This window comes from Microcaecilia unicolor, chromosome 2 (genome assembly GCF_901765095.1).
Source record: "Microcaecilia unicolor chromosome 2, aMicUni1.1, whole genome shotgun sequence".
NCBI classification, from domain to species: domain Eukaryota; kingdom Metazoa; phylum Chordata; class Amphibia; order Gymnophiona; family Siphonopidae; genus Microcaecilia; species Microcaecilia unicolor.
The window spans coordinates 314,975,234-314,994,162 of NC_044032.1; the positions used below are offsets into that span (position 1 = coordinate 314,975,234).

At 50.4% G+C, this 18,929-nt stretch overlaps 1 protein-coding gene across 1 annotated transcript in view; it reads right to left on the minus strand.

Moving 5' to 3' along the window:
* The window catches only part of TMEM38B (transmembrane protein 38B), a 469,261-nt gene that overhangs the window by 361,219 nt on the left and 89,113 nt on the right, over positions 1–18,929 (minus strand). The window contains exon 2 of the mRNA XM_030194322.1: positions 12,936–13,092. Coding sequence (XP_030050182.1) covers positions 12,936–13,092 — 157 coding nt within the window. The remainder of the gene's footprint in view (positions 1–12,935; positions 13,093–18,929) is intronic.

Below are 18,929 nucleotides of genomic sequence, written 5' to 3' on the forward strand. Positions count from 1 at the left end.
AATTGGAGATTGTGCGTTTTCCGATGGCAACTCATCTCCTGTTGGGATTGAAAGAAACAAACAACTGGGCGGACTGTCTGAAGGGCTTCGTCCGTTCCACTTAAAAAGCCAATGCTCTCTTGCAGTCCAAGGTATGTAAACTGCTTTCGCCAGGGCGGGTATGAGGACGGGGAAAAATGTTGGCAGGACAATCGACTGGTTCAGATGGAACTCCGATACCACCTTAGGAAGGAACTTAGGGTGCGTGTGAAGGACTACTCTGTTATGATGAAATTTGATATAAGGTGCATGAACTACCAGAGCCTGAAGCTCACTGACTCTACGAGCTGAAGTAACAGCCACCAAGAGAATGACCTTCCAGGTCAAGTACTTCAGATGGCAGGAATTCAGTGGCTCAAAAGGAGCTTTCATCAGCTGGGTGAGAACGACATTGAGATCCCATGACACTGGTGGAGGTTTGACCGGGGCTTTGACAAAAGCAAACCTCTCATAAAGTGAACAAATAAAGACTGTCCAGAGACAAGCTTACCCTCTACATGGTGATAGGCACTAATTGCACTAAGGTGAACTCTTACGGAGTTGGTCTCGAGAGACAAGTGTAGAAGGTATTCAAGCAGGCTCTGTGTAGAACAAGAAAGAGGATCTAGGGCCTTGATTTCACACCAGATGGCAAACATCCTCCATTTGAAAGAATAACACCTCTTAGTGGAATCTTTCCTAGAAGCAAGTAAGATTCGGGAGACACCCTCTGAAATATCCAAGGAGGCGAATTCTAAACTCTCAACATCCAGGCCGTGAGAGCCAGAGACTGGAGGTTGGGATGTAGAAGCGACCCCTCGTTCTGGGTGATGAGGGTTGGAAAACACTCCAATCTCCACGGTTCTTTGGAGGACAACTCCAGAAGAAGAGGAAACCAGATCTGACGAGGCCCGAAGGGAGCAACCAGGATCATTGTTCCTCGGTCTTGCTTCAGTTTCAGCAAAGTCTTCCCTACTAGAGGTATGGGAGGATACGCATACAGAAGGCCTGTCCCCCAATGCAGGAGAAAAGCATCTGACACTAGTCTGTCGTGGGCCTGAAGCTTGGCACAGAACTGAGGGACCTTGTGATTGATCTGAGTGGTAAAAAGATCCACCGAGGGGGGTGCCCCACTCAAGGAAGATCTTGCAGACTACGCCCATGTTCAGTGACCACTCGTGAGATTGCATTATCCTGCTCAGCCTGTCGACCAGACTGTTTACGCCTGCCTGATAAGTGGCTTGGAGAAACATGCCATGACGGCCTGCCCAAAGCCACATCTGGACTGCTTCCTGACACAGAGGGCAAGATCCGGTGCCCCCCCCCCTGCTTGTTGGTATAATATATGGCAACCTGATTGTCTGTCTGAATTAAGATTACTTGGTTTGGACAGCCGATTTCTGAAAGCCTTTAGAGCGTTCCAGATCGCTCTTAATTCCAGGAGATTGATCTGCAGACCTTTTTCCAGAAAGGACCAAGCTCCTTGAGTGTGAATTGGTTTGCACTTTTCTGACCACTGACAGGCCAGTTATGACCCACGAACTGCACAGCTCAAACTTAAAATCCCTGAAAGCTGCATTTTTACTTTCCGCTGAAAGATGTGAATCCGGGGTCATGCTGTTCAAGCAAGGAGCGTTCTTCCCCTCCACTGACAGAGACATCACAAGGACACTGAGAATATACACAGTTTGAGAGCGAAGAATGTGTTGAGGTTACTAGACAAAATAATGATAAAGACCTGGGTCCAGGAGAAATTCCTGTAGCAAAATAGCACTACAATCTTCTGTGAAAGAACCCTTGGACTTGTTATAAGATGCTGTGTTCCATAAACATTTAGATATTGCGTTCTGTATTCCATAACATTGAGATAGTGTTTTCCATTTTATGTAAACAATGCAGTAAGACAGAAATTAGCTGAAGTTGCAAGGTTGTATGATTTGGGAGGGGCTTGATGCCCAATCCTTTGTACAGAAAGGGTATATAAATCATTGTTGTGTTGTATTTAGACAGAGGCTGAGATGATCAACAGTGAGTAGGTCTTTACCACGTTGGTCTCTCTCTCCCTCTCATAACAAATTGCTATTTGTTATTGGGCTGATTGCTTTGTTATTATCTGGATGGGTAAGTAATAAAAACTTTCTACTTGGAAGAAACATAGCTTTTGTCTTTTCTGTCACCCCACATCTTGGGGGTGGCTGGTCCACTGTATCTAGGGGTGCATGTAAGGAGGAACAAAACCTTTTGGTATATTTCTTATGGTAAGTAGAAATATCAGAGAAAGAATTACCACATATTATAGCCTGAGACTGGGTGGTTGGCAGAGGGGACCATATAACCCCAGACTCCAGTATAAACAAGTGTGAAGCCCATCTACATGAGCCCCCGACCCCAGGAGGGATGCATCCATCGTCAGCACTTTCTGTGGCTGAGGAATTTGGAATGGACATCCGAAGGTCAGATTGGACCAAATCGTCCACCACTGCAAGGAATTCTGAAAGTCAGTGGACAGTTGGATCACATCCTCTAGACTGCCCACAGCTTGATACCACTGGGAAGCTAGGGTCCATTGAGCTGATCTCATGTCACGTGAACTGTGGAGGCCATGTGATCCAGAAGTCTCAACATCTGCCGAGCCGTGATAGGGTATGATACATACCTGTAGCAGTTGTTCTCCGAGGACAGCAGGCTGATTGTTCTCACGACTGGGTTGACGTCCGCGGCAGCCCCCACCAACCGGAAGAAGCTTCGCGGGACGGTCGGCACGCAGGCCACGCCCACCGCGCACGTGCGGCCGCCCTCCCGCCCGTGCGCGACCGCTCCCGCCAGTTGAATGACAAGCAATAAAATATGAAACACACAACTCCAAAGGGGAGGAGGGAGGGTAGGTGAGAACAATCAGCCTGCTGTCCTCGGAGAACAACTGCTACAGGTATGTATCATACCCTTTCTCCGAGGACAAGCAGGCTGCTTGTTCTCACGACTGGGGTATCCCTAGCTCTCAGGCTCACTCAAAACAAGAACCCAGGTCAATTGAACCTCGCAACGGCGAGGGTATAACAGAAATTGACCTACGAAGAACAACTAACTGAGAGTGCAGCCTGACCAGAATAAATTCGGGTCCTGGAGGGTGGAGTTGGATTTACACCCCAAACAGATTCTGCAGCACCGACTGCCCGAACCGACTGTCGCGTCGGGTATCCTGCTGGAGGCAGTAATGTGATGTGAATGTGTGGACAGATGACCACGTCGCAGCCTTGCAAATCTCTTCAATAGTGGCTGACTTCAAGTGGGCCACCGACGCTGCCATGGCTCTGACACTATGAGCCGTGACATGACCCTCAAGAGCCAGCCCAGCCTGGGCGTAAGTGAAGGAAATGCAATCTGCTAGCCAATTGGAGATGGTGCGTTTCCCGACAGCGACCCCTAGCCTGTTAGGGTCGAAAGAAATAAACAATTGGGCGGACTGTCTGTTGGGCTGCGTCCGCTCCAAGTAGAAGGCCAATGCTCTCTTGCAGTCCAATGTGTGCAACTGACGTTCAGCAGGGCGGGTATGCGGCCTGGGGAAGAATGTTGGCAAGACAATTGACTGGTTAAGATGGAACTCCGACACCACCTTCGGCAGGAACTTTGGGTGAGTGCGGAGCACTACTCTGTTGTGATGAAATTTAGTATATGGAGCATGAGCTACTAGGGCTTGAAGCTCACTGACCCTACGAGCTGAAGTAACTGCCACCAAGAAAATGACCTTCCAGGTCAAGTACTTCAGATGGCAGGTATTCAGTGGCTCAAAAGGAGGTTTCATCAGCTGGGTGAGGATGACGTTGAGATCCCATGACACAGTAGGAGGCTTGATAGGGGGCTTTGACAAAAGCAAGCCTCTCATGAATCGAACGACTAAAGGCTCTCCAGAGATGGCTTTACCTTCCACACGATAATGGTAAGCACTACCTTACTGAGACCTTACTGAGTTGGTCTTGAGGCCAGACTCTGATAAGTGCAGAAGGTATTCAAGCAGGTTCTGTGCAGGGCAAGAACGAGGTTCTAGGGCCTTGCTCTCACACCAAACGACAAACCTCCTCCACTTGAAAAAGTAACTCTTTTTAGTGGAATCCTTCCTAGAGGCAAGCAAGACCCGGGAGACACCCTCAGACAGACCCAACGCAGCGAAGTCTACGCCCTCAACATCCAGGCCGTGAGAGCCAGGGATTGAAGGTTGGGGTGCAGCAACGCTCCGTCGTTCTGCGAAATGAGAGTCGGAAAACACTCCAATCTCCACGGTTCTTCGGAGGACAACTCCAGAAGAAGAGGGAACCAGATCTGACGGGGCCAAAAGGGCGCTATCAGAATCATGGTGCCGCGGTCTTGCTTGAGCTTCAGTAAGGTCTTCCCCACCAAAGGTATGGGAGGATAAGCATACAGGAGGCCGGTCCCCCAATGAAGGAGAAAGGCATCTGACGCTAGCCTGCCGTGTGTCTGAAGTCTGGAACAGAACAGAGGCAGCTTGTGGTTGGTCTGAGAGGCGAAAAGATCCACCGAGGGGGTGCCCCACTCTCGGAAGATCTTGCGTACCACTCTGGAATGGAGCGACCACTCGTGCGGTTGCATGACTCTGCTCAGTCTGTCGGCCAGACTGTTGTTTACGCCTGCCAGGTACGTGGCTTGGAGAAGCATGCCGAACCGACACGCCCAACGCCACATACCGACGGCTTCCTGACACAGGGGGCGAGATCCGGTGCCCCCCTGCTTGTTGACGTAATACATTGCAACCTGATTGTCTGTCCGAATTTGGATAATTTGGCAGGACAGCCGATCTCTGAAAGCCTTTAGTGCGTTCCAGATCGCTCGGAGCTCCAGGAGGTTGATCTGCAGATCCTTTTCCTGGAGGGACCACAGACCCTGGGTGTGAAGCCCATCGACATGGGCTCCCCACCCCAGGCGAGATGCATCCGTCGTCAGCACTTTCGTGGGCTGCGGAATTTGGAAGGGACGTCCCAGGGTCAAATTGGTCCGTATGGTCCACCAGAGCAGTGAAGTGCGGCAACTGGTGGAGAGGCGGATGACATCCTCTAGATTCCCGGTGGCTTGGAACCACTGGGAAGCTAGGGTCCATTGAGCAGATCTCATGTGAAGACGAGCCATGGGAGTCACATGAACTGTGGAGGCCATATGACCCAGAAGTCTCAACATCTGCCGAGCTGTGATCTGCTGAGACGCTCTGGTCTGCGAAGCCAGGGCCAAGAGATTGGTGGCCCTCGCTTCGGGAAGGTAGGCCTGAGCCGTCTGGGAATTCAGCAGCGCTCCTATGAATTCCAGAGACTGAGTTGGCTGGAGATGGGACTTTGGGTAATTTATCACAAACCCCAGCAGCTCCAGAAGTTGAATAGTGCACTGCATGGACCGGAGGGCTCCGGCCTCCGAGGTGTTCTTGACCAGCCAATCGTCGAGATATGGGAACACGTGCACTCCAAGCTTGCGTAGGTAGGCCGCTACCACCACGAGGCACTTTGTAAACACTCGTGGGGCAGAGGCGAGCCCAAAGGGCAGCACACAATACTGAAAGTGCCGTGCGCCCAGGCGGAATCTGAGATACTGTCTGTGAGCTGGCAGTATCGGGATGTGAGTGTATGCGTCCTTTAAATCCAGGGAACATAGCCAATCGTTTTTCTGAATCATTGGCAGAAGGGTGCCCAAGGAAAGCATCCTGAACTTTTCTTTGACCAGGAATTTGTTCAGGCCTCTCAGGTCTAGGATGGGACGCATCCCCCCTGTTTTCTTTTCCACAAGGAAGTACCTGGAATAGAATCCCTGCCCTTCCTGCCCGGGTGGTACGGGCTCGACCGCATTGGCGCTGAGAAGGGCGGAGAGTTCCTCTGCAAGTACCTGCTTGTGATGGGAGCTGAAAGACTGAGCTCCCGGAGGACAATTTGGAGGCAGGGAGGCCAAATTCAGGGCGTATCCGTACCGCACTATTTGGAGAACCCACTGGTCGGAGGTTATGAGAGGCCACCTTTGGTGAAAGAATTTTAACCTCCCTCCGACCGGCAGGTCGTCCGGTACGGACACTTGTAGGGTGGCTATGTTCCCATGGATCCAGTCAAAAGCCCGTCCCCGGCTTTTGCTGTGGAGGCGCAGGGGGCTGCTTAGGCGCACGCTGTTGACGGGAACGAGCGCGCTGGGGCTGTCCCTGTGCCTGACGAGGCCTTCGGGCCGGCTGGTTGTACCTACGCTTCGCAAAAGAATAGGGTGCAGCCTGCCGAGCCCGGGAAAAACGCCCGCCCGCGGGGGCGGGTGCTGAAGGCGCCCGGTGGGAGAGCTTGTCGAGAGCGGTTTCCCGCTGATGCAGTTGGTCAACCATCTGCTCGACCTTCTCACCAAAAATATTATCCCCCCGGCAAGGGACGTCAGCCAGTCTCTGCTGGGTGCGGTTGTCCAGGTCAGAGGCACGCAGCCATGAGAGCCTGCGCATCACTATACCTTGGGCCGCAGCACGAGATGCCACGTCACAGGTGTCAAAAATCCCCCTGGACAGGAACTTTCTGCACGCCTTCAGCTGCCTGACCACCTCCTGATAAGGCCTGGACTGCTCCGGCGGGAGCTTATCGACCAGGTCCGCCAGCTGTTGCACATTGGTCCGCATGTGGATGCTCATATAGAGCAGGTAAGATTGGATGCGGGTCACGAGCATGGAGGATTGGTAGGCCTTCCTCCCAAATGAGTCCAGAGTGCGAGACTCCCGCCCCGGGGGCGTCGAGGCGGTATCCCTCGAACTCCGTGCCCTCTTGAGAGCAGAATCCACGACCGCTGAGTCATGGGGCAACTGGGGCCGCATGAGCTCTGGGTCGGAGTGGATCCTGTACTGGGACTCTGCTTTCTTGGGAATGGTGGGGTTAGTTAGTGGTCGCACCCAGTTCCGAAGCAGCGTCTCCTTCAGGACATTGTGCAGCGGTACCGTGGAGGACTCTCTAGGTGGTGATGGATAGTCGAGGACCTCGAGCATCTCGGCCCTCGGCTCTTCCACAGAGACCACGGGAAAGGGAATGCTTATAGACATATCCCGCACAAAGGAGGCAAAGGAGAGACTCTCAGGAGGTGAGAGCTTCCTCTCCGGTGACGGCGTGGGGTCCGAGGGAAGGCCCGTAGACTCCTCTGAGGAGAAATATCTCGGGTCCTCCTCTTCCCCCCACGAGTCCTCATCCTCGGTATCGGACATTAGCTCATGTAGCTGAGTCCGGTACCGGGCCCGGCTCGACGTCGAGGCACCAAGGTCTCGGTGTCGTCGAGCGGTGGACTCCCGCGCCGGCGGGGACGGAGCTCCCTCCATCGACGTCGACGGAGACTCCACCTGCGTGGCGGTCGAGACCGGCACCGCAAGCGGCGGCGGTGTCGACAGCCCCGGCGCCGGGCTAGAGCTCGCCGGCGCCACAGTCATCGGCGCCGGGGGCGCAAGCACCCCCGACGCCGGCACAGCCTGGCGCATCAGCCCTTCCAGGATCCCCGGAAGGATGGCTCTGAGGCACTCGTCCAGGCCCGCTGCCGGGAAAGGCGGTGGGGCCGGTAAGGGTGTCGGTGCCAGAAGCTGCTGGGGGCCAGGAGACGGCACCGAGGTGCCGGAACCCCGACGCGTCGGTACCTCCACCACCGACGGAGATCTCTCCTCTCTGCGATGACGCTTCGGCGTCGACTCCTCTTCAGGGTGCACCGAGGGCTCCCGGTGACGGCGCTTCTTATCTTTTTTCCGGTGCACGTCACCGGCGCCGGAGGGCATGGAGGAGGAGGAGGTCGATCCCCCTCGGTCTCGAGGTACCGGGTCCGACAGGGTTCGGTCCCGTGGCTCACGAGTTGAGGGAGTGACCGGGGCCGACTGCCCACGCGGCCTCTCAACCCCACTCTCACCGGCGGACCGGCGGGCCAACGGGACCTGTTCTCCTGGGGTCGCTGCCATCGGTGCCGATGTCTCGGGCATCGATACCGGTACCGAAGAACCGGCCTTCGATACCGATGCCGTCGAGGTCGACGTCGAGGGGCCGGCGCAAGTTCCAAAAAGACGGTCCCGCAGAACTTGCCTCGCAACCTGAGTCCGTTTCCGGAGACCGAGACACAAAGCGCACGACTTGAGATTGTGCTCCGGCCCGAGGCACTGGAGGCACCAAGCGTGGGTGTCGGTCTGCGAGATCGGCCGGCCGCAGCGACCACACTTCTTAAATCCACTCGGGACCTTCGAGGACATCGACGGAAAAATCGCGTCGGCGAAGTCAAAGTCGGCAATGGTGGCTAAAATCACACCACGAAAAAATCAACCGACCGAGCGGCCACTAGGCCGCAACGTGGCGTCCCCGCTAGAAAGCGAGGGAAAAAAAAGGGGAGCGCGTGCTCCACACGCGCAAAAAATTTCTTTTTTTTTTTTTTTTTCTTTAAAACAATACAAAAACAGAGGGAACCGAACGGTCCAAGCGACGATCCGCGTAAACGCGGTCGAAAATCCGGCGGCTGAACAGAGAGAGAGGCAAACGCACCACTCTCTCAGTCGCGGAAAAAAAGTAACTGGCGGGAGCGGTCGCGCACGGGCGGGAGGGCGGCCGCGCATGCGCGGTGGGCGTGGCCTGCGTGCCGACCGTCCCGCGAAGCTTCTTCCGGTTGGTGGGGGCTGCCGCGGACGTCAACCCAGTCGTGAGAACAAGCAGCCTGCTTGTCCTCGGAGAACTGTTGAGACGCTCGAGCCATGGACACTAGGGACAGGAGATTGTCTGCCCTCGCCTCGGGGAGAAAAGCTCGAGCTGTCTTTGTGTCCAACAGTGCTCCAATGAACTCCAATTTTTGAACTGGGGTGAGATGGGACTTGGTATAATTGATCACGAACCCCAGTAGTTCTAGCATCTGAACAGTCATTTGCATGGACTGCAGAGCACCCACCTCCAATGTGCTCTTCACCAGCCAATCGTCGAGATAAGGGAAGACATGCACTCCCAGTCTGTGTAGTGACGCTGCAACTACAGCCAGACACTTGGTAAACACTCTGGGCGCAGATGCCAGACCAAAGTGCTGTGTTCGTAGCCGAAACTGAAGATATGGGTATAAGCATCCTTTAAGTCCAGGGAGCATAGCCAATCATTTTCCTGAATCATGGGAAGAAGGGTGCCCAGGGAAACCATCCTGAACTTCTGACTAGATAATTGTTCAGGCCCCTTAGGCCTAGGATGGGACGCATCCCCCGTTTTCTTTTGCACAAGGAAGTACCTGGAATAGAATCCCAGCCCTTCTTCCCCTAGTAGAATGGGTTCGACCACATTGGTCTTTAGAAGGGCGGAGAGTTCCTCTGCAAGTACCTGCCTGTGCTGGGGGCTGTAAGAATGAGCTCCCAGTGGGCAATTTGGAGGTTTGGATTTCAGATTGAGGGTGTATCCTAACCAGACTATTTGAACAACCCACCGGTCGGAGGTTATGAGAGGCCACCTTTGGTGAAAAAACATCAACCTCCCCCCTATCGGCAAGTTGTCCAGTACAGACACTTTTACTGAGGCTATGCTGAACTGAAGCCAGTCAAAAGCCCAACCCGTGCTTTTGCTGGGGAGCAGAATGGGCCTTAGACACACGCTGTTGACGAGAATGAGCACACTGGGGCTGAGCCTGGGCAGGCCGCCGAGTAGCAGAAGTGTACCTAGGCCTAGAGTAGGACTAGGGAGCACTTCTCTTCCCTCCAAAAAACCTCCTAGATGAGGAGGCTGTAGCAGAAGGCACCCAGTGGGAAAGAATTCATAGCATCAGTATGCTTTTTAATCTGATTAACAAGATCCTCTACTTTTTCTCCAAAAAGATTGTCCCCCTGACAAGGACCATCCGCCATCCACTGCTGGACCGAATGATCCAGGTCAGAGACACGCAGCCATGAGAGTCTACGCATCCCTATACCTTGAGCAGCGGTCCTGGATGTCACGTCAAAAGTGTCAAAAGTACCCCTGGCCAGGAACTTGCAACACGCTTTCTGCTGCCTGACCACCTGGCAAAAAGGCTCGGCCAACTCCGCAGGGAGTGCATCAACCAAGCTGGACAGTTGACTTAAAGAGTCCCGCAAGTGTATGCTCATGAAGAGCTGGTATGACTGGATCTTGGCAGCGAACATAGCGGCCTGATACGCCTTTCTCCCAAAAGAATCAAGAGTCCTAGCTTCTCTGCCTGGGGGCGCCGAAGCATAATCCACAATACTCCTGGCTCTCTTGAGAGCGGAATCCACCATCATGGAATTGTGGGGGTAATTGGGACCTCATCATTCCAGATTCACCGTGGATCCAATATTGGGGATTCTGCTTTCTTGGGAACCACAGGGCCAGACCAGTTTCTCATAAGGACTTCCTTCAGTACCTTATGGAGAGGGACTGTTACAGCCTCTTTAGGTGGAGAAGAATAATCCAGGACTTCCAACATGTGAGGACTTAACATAGGTTAACATGAAACTATATACAGCTAGCTGCGAGTGCAGCCTGGAACAGAATAAAAAGGGCCCAGGGGGGTGGAGTTGGATTCTAAATCACAAACAGATTCTGTAGCACTGACTGCCCAAACCAACTAACGCATCAGGTATTCTGCTTAAGGCAGTAGTGAGACGTGAATGTGTGGACTGAAAACCACGTTGCAGCTCTCTTCAATGGAAGCTGGCTTTAAGTAAGCCACCGACACAGCCATGGCTCTAACATTATGAGCCGTGATATGGCCTTCCAGAGTCAGCCCAGCTTGGGTATAAGTGAAGGAAATACGATCTGCTAGCCAATTGGAGATTGTGCATTTTCCGATGGTGACTCCCCTCCTATTGGAGTCAAAAGCAACAAATAACTGGGCGAACTGTCTGAAGGGCTTCGTCCGCTCCACGTAAAAGATTAATGCTTTCTTGCAGTCCAAGGTGTGCAAACTGCTTTCGCCAGGGTGGGCATGAGGACGGGGAAAAAATGTTGACAAGACAATCGACTGGTTCAGATGAAACTCCGACACCACCTTCGGCAGGAACTTAGGGTGCGTGTGGAGGACTACTCTGTTATGATGAAACTTAGTATAATAAGGTGCATCCACTACTAAGGCCTGAAGCTCAATAACAATGGACTTTTCCTCCAGGAATTTCTCCAAGCCTTTTTTAAACCCAGATAAGCTAACCCTCTGGCAGCGAGTTCCAGAGCTTAACTATTCTTTAACTAAAAAAATATTTCTCCCATTTGTTTTAAAAGTATTTCCATGTAATTTCCTTGAGTGTCCCCTGGTCTTTCTACTTTTTGAAAGAGTGAAAAATCGATTCACTTCTACCCGTTCTACACCACTCAGGATTTTATAGACCTCAATCATATCCCCCCTCAGCCTTTTTCAAGCTGAGGAGTCCTAGCCTCTTCGGACTTTCCTCATACAGGAGGCCTCTGCTCTCAAGACAAATCACTCCTTTCAGTACCCTTCTCCACCACCGCCAACTCCAGGCTCCACCCTTTCTGCCTCGCCTCAACCCATGCTTAGAATAAACTCCCTGAGCCCATATGCCAGGCCCCCTCCATGCCCATCTTCAAATCCTTGCTCAAAGCCCACCTCTTCAATGTCGCCTTCGGCACCTAACCACTATACCTCTATTCAGGAAATCTAGACTGCCCCAACTTGACATTTCATCCTTTAGATTGTAAGCTCCTTTGAGCAGGGACTGTCCTTCTTTGTTAAACTGTACAGTGCTGCGTAACCCTAGTAGCGCTCTAGAAATGTTAAGTAGTAGTAGTAGTTTCATCCCCTTTATCATTGTGGTTGCTCTTCTTTGAACCTTTTCTAATTCCGCTATATCTTTAAGAATCAGTGGCCAGAATTGAATGCAATGCTCAAGGTGAGATTGCACCACAGAACGATATAGAGGCATAATAATATTCTTGGTCTTATTTTGCATCCCTGTCCTAATAATTCCTAGTATCCTGTTTGCTTTTTTGGCTGATGCCGCACACTAGGCAGAAGATTTCAGCATATTGTCTACAATGACATCTAGGCAGTACAATCTTGTCTGTTTAGCTATGTAGGTGCTGGCAATGATTATCAACCAGCACCCACATAACGTCCAGGTCACTGCAAGCCCCCAGACTTCAATGCTGGTGCCTGGACATAGCCAGACACTGAATATCCAGCCTAAATATGCCCTCAGTTGTCAGCAGTTTAAAATATATTGATTATCGTGGATTGAATAACAGAGTGACGGTACACATAAAAAAAAAAAAAAAAAAGTCTTTTTAACACTGTATGGCAGAACTATAAGTACTAAAAAAATATATAGTGAATTCTTCCATGAATCTCAAAGACCTCACAGTTCCTGCATTTGCCCAGTCCTTCCTTTGGTGCTATTGTTATTTCAATAAACAGGATGAACAATACTTTCCATTGCATATGAGTTTCTAAAACATTTGCAATATTTGCACTGAACTAATGAATAATATTCATTGGGGCCAATATTCAGAACATGGGAGAGAGCCCAGCTAACTCCCGTGGTCGGCAGTCAGCCTGGATATTTAATCCAGGCCGTTGATCGGCATCGAATATCTGGTTTATCTTTAGACGTTTTAAAATTAACTGGTTAAGTTGATATCCAGAGATAGTCAGTTAACTTTAAACTGGCTAAAGATGTACTAGCTATGTAAGCAGCCCAATGTGGCTGCTTACAATAGCCGGATATGAATTGAATATTCAGGGATAGCCGGCTATATCACACGATATAACCAGTTATCTCCTGGGCACTAATCTGGCATATTCAGTTATCCCCTGCTGAATATTGCCATATAGCTGGCTAAATGCCATTTAACTGGCCAGGTGTCATTACTGGCCAGTTAAATGGTTTTGAATATCAGGGGAATTGTCTACACTGAAGGCATACATTAATTTAGCCTTTCAAACTTTTCTCACAGAAACAAATGGCTTACCAGCATGCAGATGCCAAAAATACGTTAGTGGTGTTTGCAAGGAATGCTGCTGGCGGCTCTGCAAGCAACATGGAAGACAGGATTCCCCCACCAAAGCAGCAAAGCATAGCACTGAACCAGCATGCAATGGGACTGCGCAATGCTACTTCCATTGCTCCTGAAATGACACAAAGTAAAAGTCAATCTGTTAATAAGAATCTATCAAATTTTGTAAGCTACATCATATTTGTACCTCATTCCAAGACATGGTGAAATGTATTCATTTCCTTGAGTCCTGTTAGACCTGTTCAGACCAAGAGGGTTGGGCCCTCTTACTAGCCAATGGAGATAAATATTGAACTATTGCAGTGACAGGTGTTAGGGATAGTGCAGCCTGTTCTTCTCAAGTAAGCCACTGCCAAAGCAGAATTAGGTCTACCTTGCCACAAACCTGCTTAATTCCATAAAAACCATCCTATATAATAATTCTCACCTCCAACATTCTAATGTGCCTGGTTCTGTGGCTCCCTCGGAGGTGGTCTGCTAGGCAATTTAGAATGCACTGACGTCAGTGATGTCACTGACAGCTGATTCCAAGGCAGGGAGAGGAGTAGGGAAACACACTCCGCGTGTTTCCCTACTCCTCCCCCTGCCTGGGAAACAGCTGTCAGTGCCCCCCCTTGGCGCAACACCCAAGCCCCTGCCCTGCAAAACCGCGAGCTCTCAGTGCCCCCCCCCCCACTTCAGCGCAACACCCAAGCCCCTCCGCCCCGGCGCATCACCAAAGTCCCTACCCCCCCCCCCCCCCTCGGGCACATCAACTCCTTCGCCACCCGCAGCCGCCAATACTAACGCTGTCCGGCCGCTGTTGCTTCTTCCTGTGGAGCAGCAGCGGCTGGTACAAAAAGAAAAAAGCCAAAAAAAGATTTTTAACCTGAAACGCGGCTCCGTAGACAGCCATCTGGCATTGGCTGTCATCACTGCAGCCGCTCCTCCTCTCCCCTCCACGTCACTGCCCCTGCAGGAAGACCCCGAAGGAGCGCAGCGACGTCAGAGGCCAATGCCAGATGGCTTACAGAGCCGTGTTTCAGGTTTAAAATCTTTTTTTGGCTTTTTTCTTTTTGTACCGGCCGCTGCTGCTCAACAGGAGACGCAGCAGCGGCTGGACAGCGTTGGTATTGGTGGCTGCGGGTGGCAAGGGGGTTGATGTGCCCGAGGGGGGGGGTAGGGGCTTGGGTGATGTGCTGGGGGGGGTAGGGGTTTGGGTGATGCGCCGAGGAGGGAGGGGAGGGTCGCTGGACATGGGTGGCTGCAGGGGGAGAGGAGGGTCGCTGGACATGGATGGCTGCAGGGGGGGCAGGGAAGAGGGAGTTGGGGAGGGGGTCCTGAGACCAGATGGGTGGCTGCAGGGGAGGGCAGGGGAGACAGAAGGGACGCTGCGGGGGGGGGGGGGCAGGGGGAGAGGAGGGTCACTGGACATGGGTGGCTACAGGGGGGGCAAGGGGAAAGGAGAGGAGGGTCGCTGTACATGGGTAGCTGCAGGGGGAGAGGAGGGTTGCTGCACATGGGTGGCTGCAGGGGGGGCAGGGGGAGAGGAGAGTCGCTGGACATGGGTGGCTATAGGGGGTGAAGGGGAGAGAGGAGGGCCGCTGCACATGCGTGGCTGCAGGGGCAGAGGAGGGTTGGTGGGGAGGGGGTCCTGAGACCAGATGGATGGCTGCAGGGGGAGCAGGGGTGACAGGAAGGACGCTGCAGGGGGGGGATTACCTTGCTAGCGCCCATTTCACTGCCTACCGAAATGGGCCTTTTATACTAGCTACAGCATAAAACATGAGCATACTAGATCCAATGAACTATATATATAACACCGAAAGAGTGTGGGCTTAGTCCAAGAGACATCCTGTATGCCACAGTCTTCCAAGGTGAGCCTGGACTGGTCTAGCAGGACTCATGAAAAGGAAATTAAGAGTTATGAATACATTTCACCTTCCTTATTGTTCTACTAGATCAGTCCAAACCAACAGGATGCACCCAAGCAACACCCCCTGAATCACTGCTCTGCCAAAGGCTGAATCAGCCCTATCCAGAATATCAGTCTTGTAGAGTTTCACAAAGGAGTGCAGCAATGACCAAGTAGCTGTTTTGCAGAAGTCTTCAGCTGTGACAAACAGGGCTTCTGCCTAAGAAGCTGCCTTTGCCCTGGGCAGAATGAGCCTTCAGGTCCATCAGTATCACTTTCTCATAGATGATATATGCTGTTTCAAAGGCCATCTTAATCCACTGCACTATGGAAAAGGTATGTTTCTTACCTGATCATTTTCTTTCCTTTAGTCCCAAAAGATCAATCCAGAGACGAGTGGGTTATGCCCCCCTACCAGCAGGTGGAGACAGAGAGAACGCCAGAGCTTTGCCATAAAAGATAATGTCCAGCAACTTCACTTTCAGTATATTCAATACCAAAGCAGTTAGGAGACCATAAGCCAAGGAAGAAAACTCCTGCTTCCAACACAAAAAGGGAAGAACCAGGGGCAACTGTGGCCAAATCAACTGCAGTCTTTCCCCTGCATCATCCATCCTATGAAAATGACTCCTGCAATTAAACTCAAGACTTCAAAAGAAGACAACACCATGTCGCAAAGGAATCTGAGGGTAGGCCTCTGGATTAATCTGTTGGGACTGATGGAAAGAAAGTTATCAGGTAAGAAACATCATTTTTCCTTCCATTACGTTCCACAGATCATCCAGATACGAGCGAGATGTACCAAAGCAGTCCACAATTAAGAGTGAGACGTGGTAATCCCTGAACACGGATACATAGCCCCAAAGGCCTCGGCCTCCTGCCAACAGTAAGCACAGCCCTGGCAACCAACCAGCAACCTCAGAAGGGAAGAAGCAACAAACCCTTGACAAGACGAGGAGAAAGCCATGCAAAGCATGAAGAAAACCTGGAAACAGTGGAAGCATGCCCAATTCCACCCAAACATGGCCACGAAAGAGCGGAGCCCGAGGACAGAAGACCACCAAGAAGAAGAGACCAACTGGAGGAACTACCAGCAGCCGGCTGAACCTCATATTGTCCCACACAGGAAAACGGGCACAAGAAGCTATCTCATGCTGGGAAACCCATGCAGCACCCAGCCCTCCTCCCCCCTGACAGACAGGCAGGGCCAAGAAGAACTATATTGTGTCCAGCCACAGCTGTGGAGAACAAGAAAATGACCCTGAAAGGAATCCAGGAACACAAGAAAGAATTCCCATGCTGGAAGGAGGACTAGGGTGATCCCCTGCCTAGACCCCCCAAGGGGTGCTCGGAAGAATCATCACGGATGGAGCACAGCTCCCCAGGATAAACATAAATCCCAATCAACGAACTGAGATGTAACCAAGAGGCAATGTAGCGAGTACCAGATGAATCCCTGGCCTAGACCTGCCACTGGGAAAGGAGAAAGAGTCCTGAGACAGACCAGATCCTACACATGTAACACAGGCTCTAGCTCAATTCATTCACAATAGCTCTAGTACTATCTAGACTTTCTTTAGTTCGGAGAAAAAACCCTCAGAAACCTCAGACACTTTGTCTCAGGTTTTAAACACTGTATCCAGTGTTCAGCTTCTATTATCGGGCAAAAAACTCAGTTGGCTTATAGGTTAAAGATCTTATAGACAATTTGCTATGGTTTCCTCAATATCAGAAAAGCAATTAGCTTAAACATTCCAGGATTAAGGATTCAGCAGTGAGTTTTAAAGTTCAACGAGGCCACCGTTTCACACATTCACGGCTTCATCAGGAACTATGCTGGTTAGTATCCGATAACTGGAAGACATCATCAAATTAAGATTGCACATGAAAATTATATGAAGTCGTACTGGGTTAAACATCAACCCCTGGTACACTTGCTTTTAGTCACAGAAATATGTTCTTAAAATGGCATCGGCGACGTCACACGCCACCAGTCCTCAAATATATATGCTCCTCCTACTAGGATTTCTTAAAGGTGAACTGACACTTAAATGGTTATTTCAATAAAAGACATGCCAATCAATTGAACTATTGAGGCCCCACGGTTCAACAGATTTAAATTCAAAAATCCATTGTGCTTCTTTTCTTTGTAATAGGAGTTTTCTATTGCCTCCTCTATTCAATGGTTCTACTTTGTCAATCGCACAACATTTCAAATTTTCAAAAGAATGTTTCATTTTTAGACAATGTTCCACAAGTGGTTCCTTAATGACCACCTGTTTAATATTGGATTTATGTTCTAACAATCTAATTTTAAGAGCCCTCGTTGTCATCCCAATATATACTTTTTGACATGGACACGTTATAGAATAGATCACGTATTCAGATAGGCAGTTGGTAAATTGTTTGTGTTTATAAACACTTTATCTGTCACTTTGTTGTAGAAGGTTTTTGTTTGTACAGTATAGCGACATATTGAACAGGTGCCACATCTGTAATGACCTGTTATAGTTTTCTTTTTTCTATCAGCTCTGATTTCCGCTGGGCTTAATAAATCTTTAAGATCATTTTCTCTGGAAAAAGCTATACGTAAAGATTTATTTTGAAAAATCGAATTTGTTTGTAATATTTCCCATCTGTTTCTAATGCACTGAAGAGGACAGTACAAATAAAAAAAAGTAGCACATATGAATTTATCTTGGGCAGACTGGATGGACCGTGCAGGTCTTTTTCTGCCGTCATCTACTATGTTACTATGTTACTATGTAATGATGCGTGCAATAGAAGGGCTTGATTCATTGTACTTCATAACCATAGTTAAGGTGTTTGCATCTGGTTCTCTTACTGCTGGATGATGAAGGAGGAGATCCCTGTTGTTATATTTTGCTCTTTTATAGGCATTGTTTAAAGTTTGTTCAGAATAGCCTCTATCAATGAGATCTGTTCTTAAGATCTTTGCTTGTGTTTTCAAGCTAGACGTTTCTTTGCATATTCTTCTCAATCTCAACATCTGTGAAAAAGGAAGATTATTTTTCAAAGCGTGCGGATGACAACTTGTGTTATGTAGGAAAGTATTCCTATCCGTTTCTTTTCTGTAGACTTTTGTTACAAATTGCTGGTTAATTAACGAGACTTCTTCATCAAGATAATGAATAACAGTGTAGGAATGCTGTTCCGTAAACTGAATGCTGGGATGACAGCTATTAATCCAGCTCATAAATATAGACAGTTCTTTTGGTGAGCCCTTCCAGAGCATGAATATGTCGTCTATGAATCTCCACCAACATATCATCAGTTCCTGGAATGGTGAATTAGAAATCCATTCAGTCTGAAAATGTGTCATAAAAAGGTTAGCGATGGATGGGATGGGGCAAAGGTTGCCCCCATCGCCACTCCAATGACCTGGAGTTAAAATTTCTCATCAAACATGCAGTAGTTCTCCTTTAACGCGATCCTTGCAAGAGTCATTAATTCACATGTCCAAGATGGCGCCTGAGGTAGATGTGTGTGAGAGCAGCTCCTGAACGCCAACAGTCTTTTAGGCGTATCGGAACCTTTTGGAGCCCACTATGGGGAAAAGAAAGGGGAAGCCCACTGCTCTCACCTCCTCGAGTCGGTTGGGGTCTTCTCCGATGCACCAGGGGACTTTGGACGCGATGTTTCTGCGCACACCAGGACCTTCTGTGAGCACTTCGATAACCCCGGTAGAGATACCGGAACGTAGCTGTGAGGGAGTCTCTTTGAGCCCTCCCTCAAACACAGCCCCTCCGAGGCCTGGGGGCGGATCGGTGGCGTCGGCGGAACAACGCCATAGGACACCCGAAGAGGAAATGACCCTGGCGATTGTAGGAGGAGGCCCCGTCGCCACCTCATCTCCTGCGGGGATACCAGAGCGGTTGGGGTGGCGAGTTTTACCCCCGACAGAGCTAGCACAAGAGACGCCTCCAGAAAAGCCCGGAGATCAAATTAGACCTGCTGTTGTGACCCTCAAAGTATTGTGGGACGCTATTCAGGGGTTGCACGCTATCATGAAACAGACATCAAAAATAACTCAA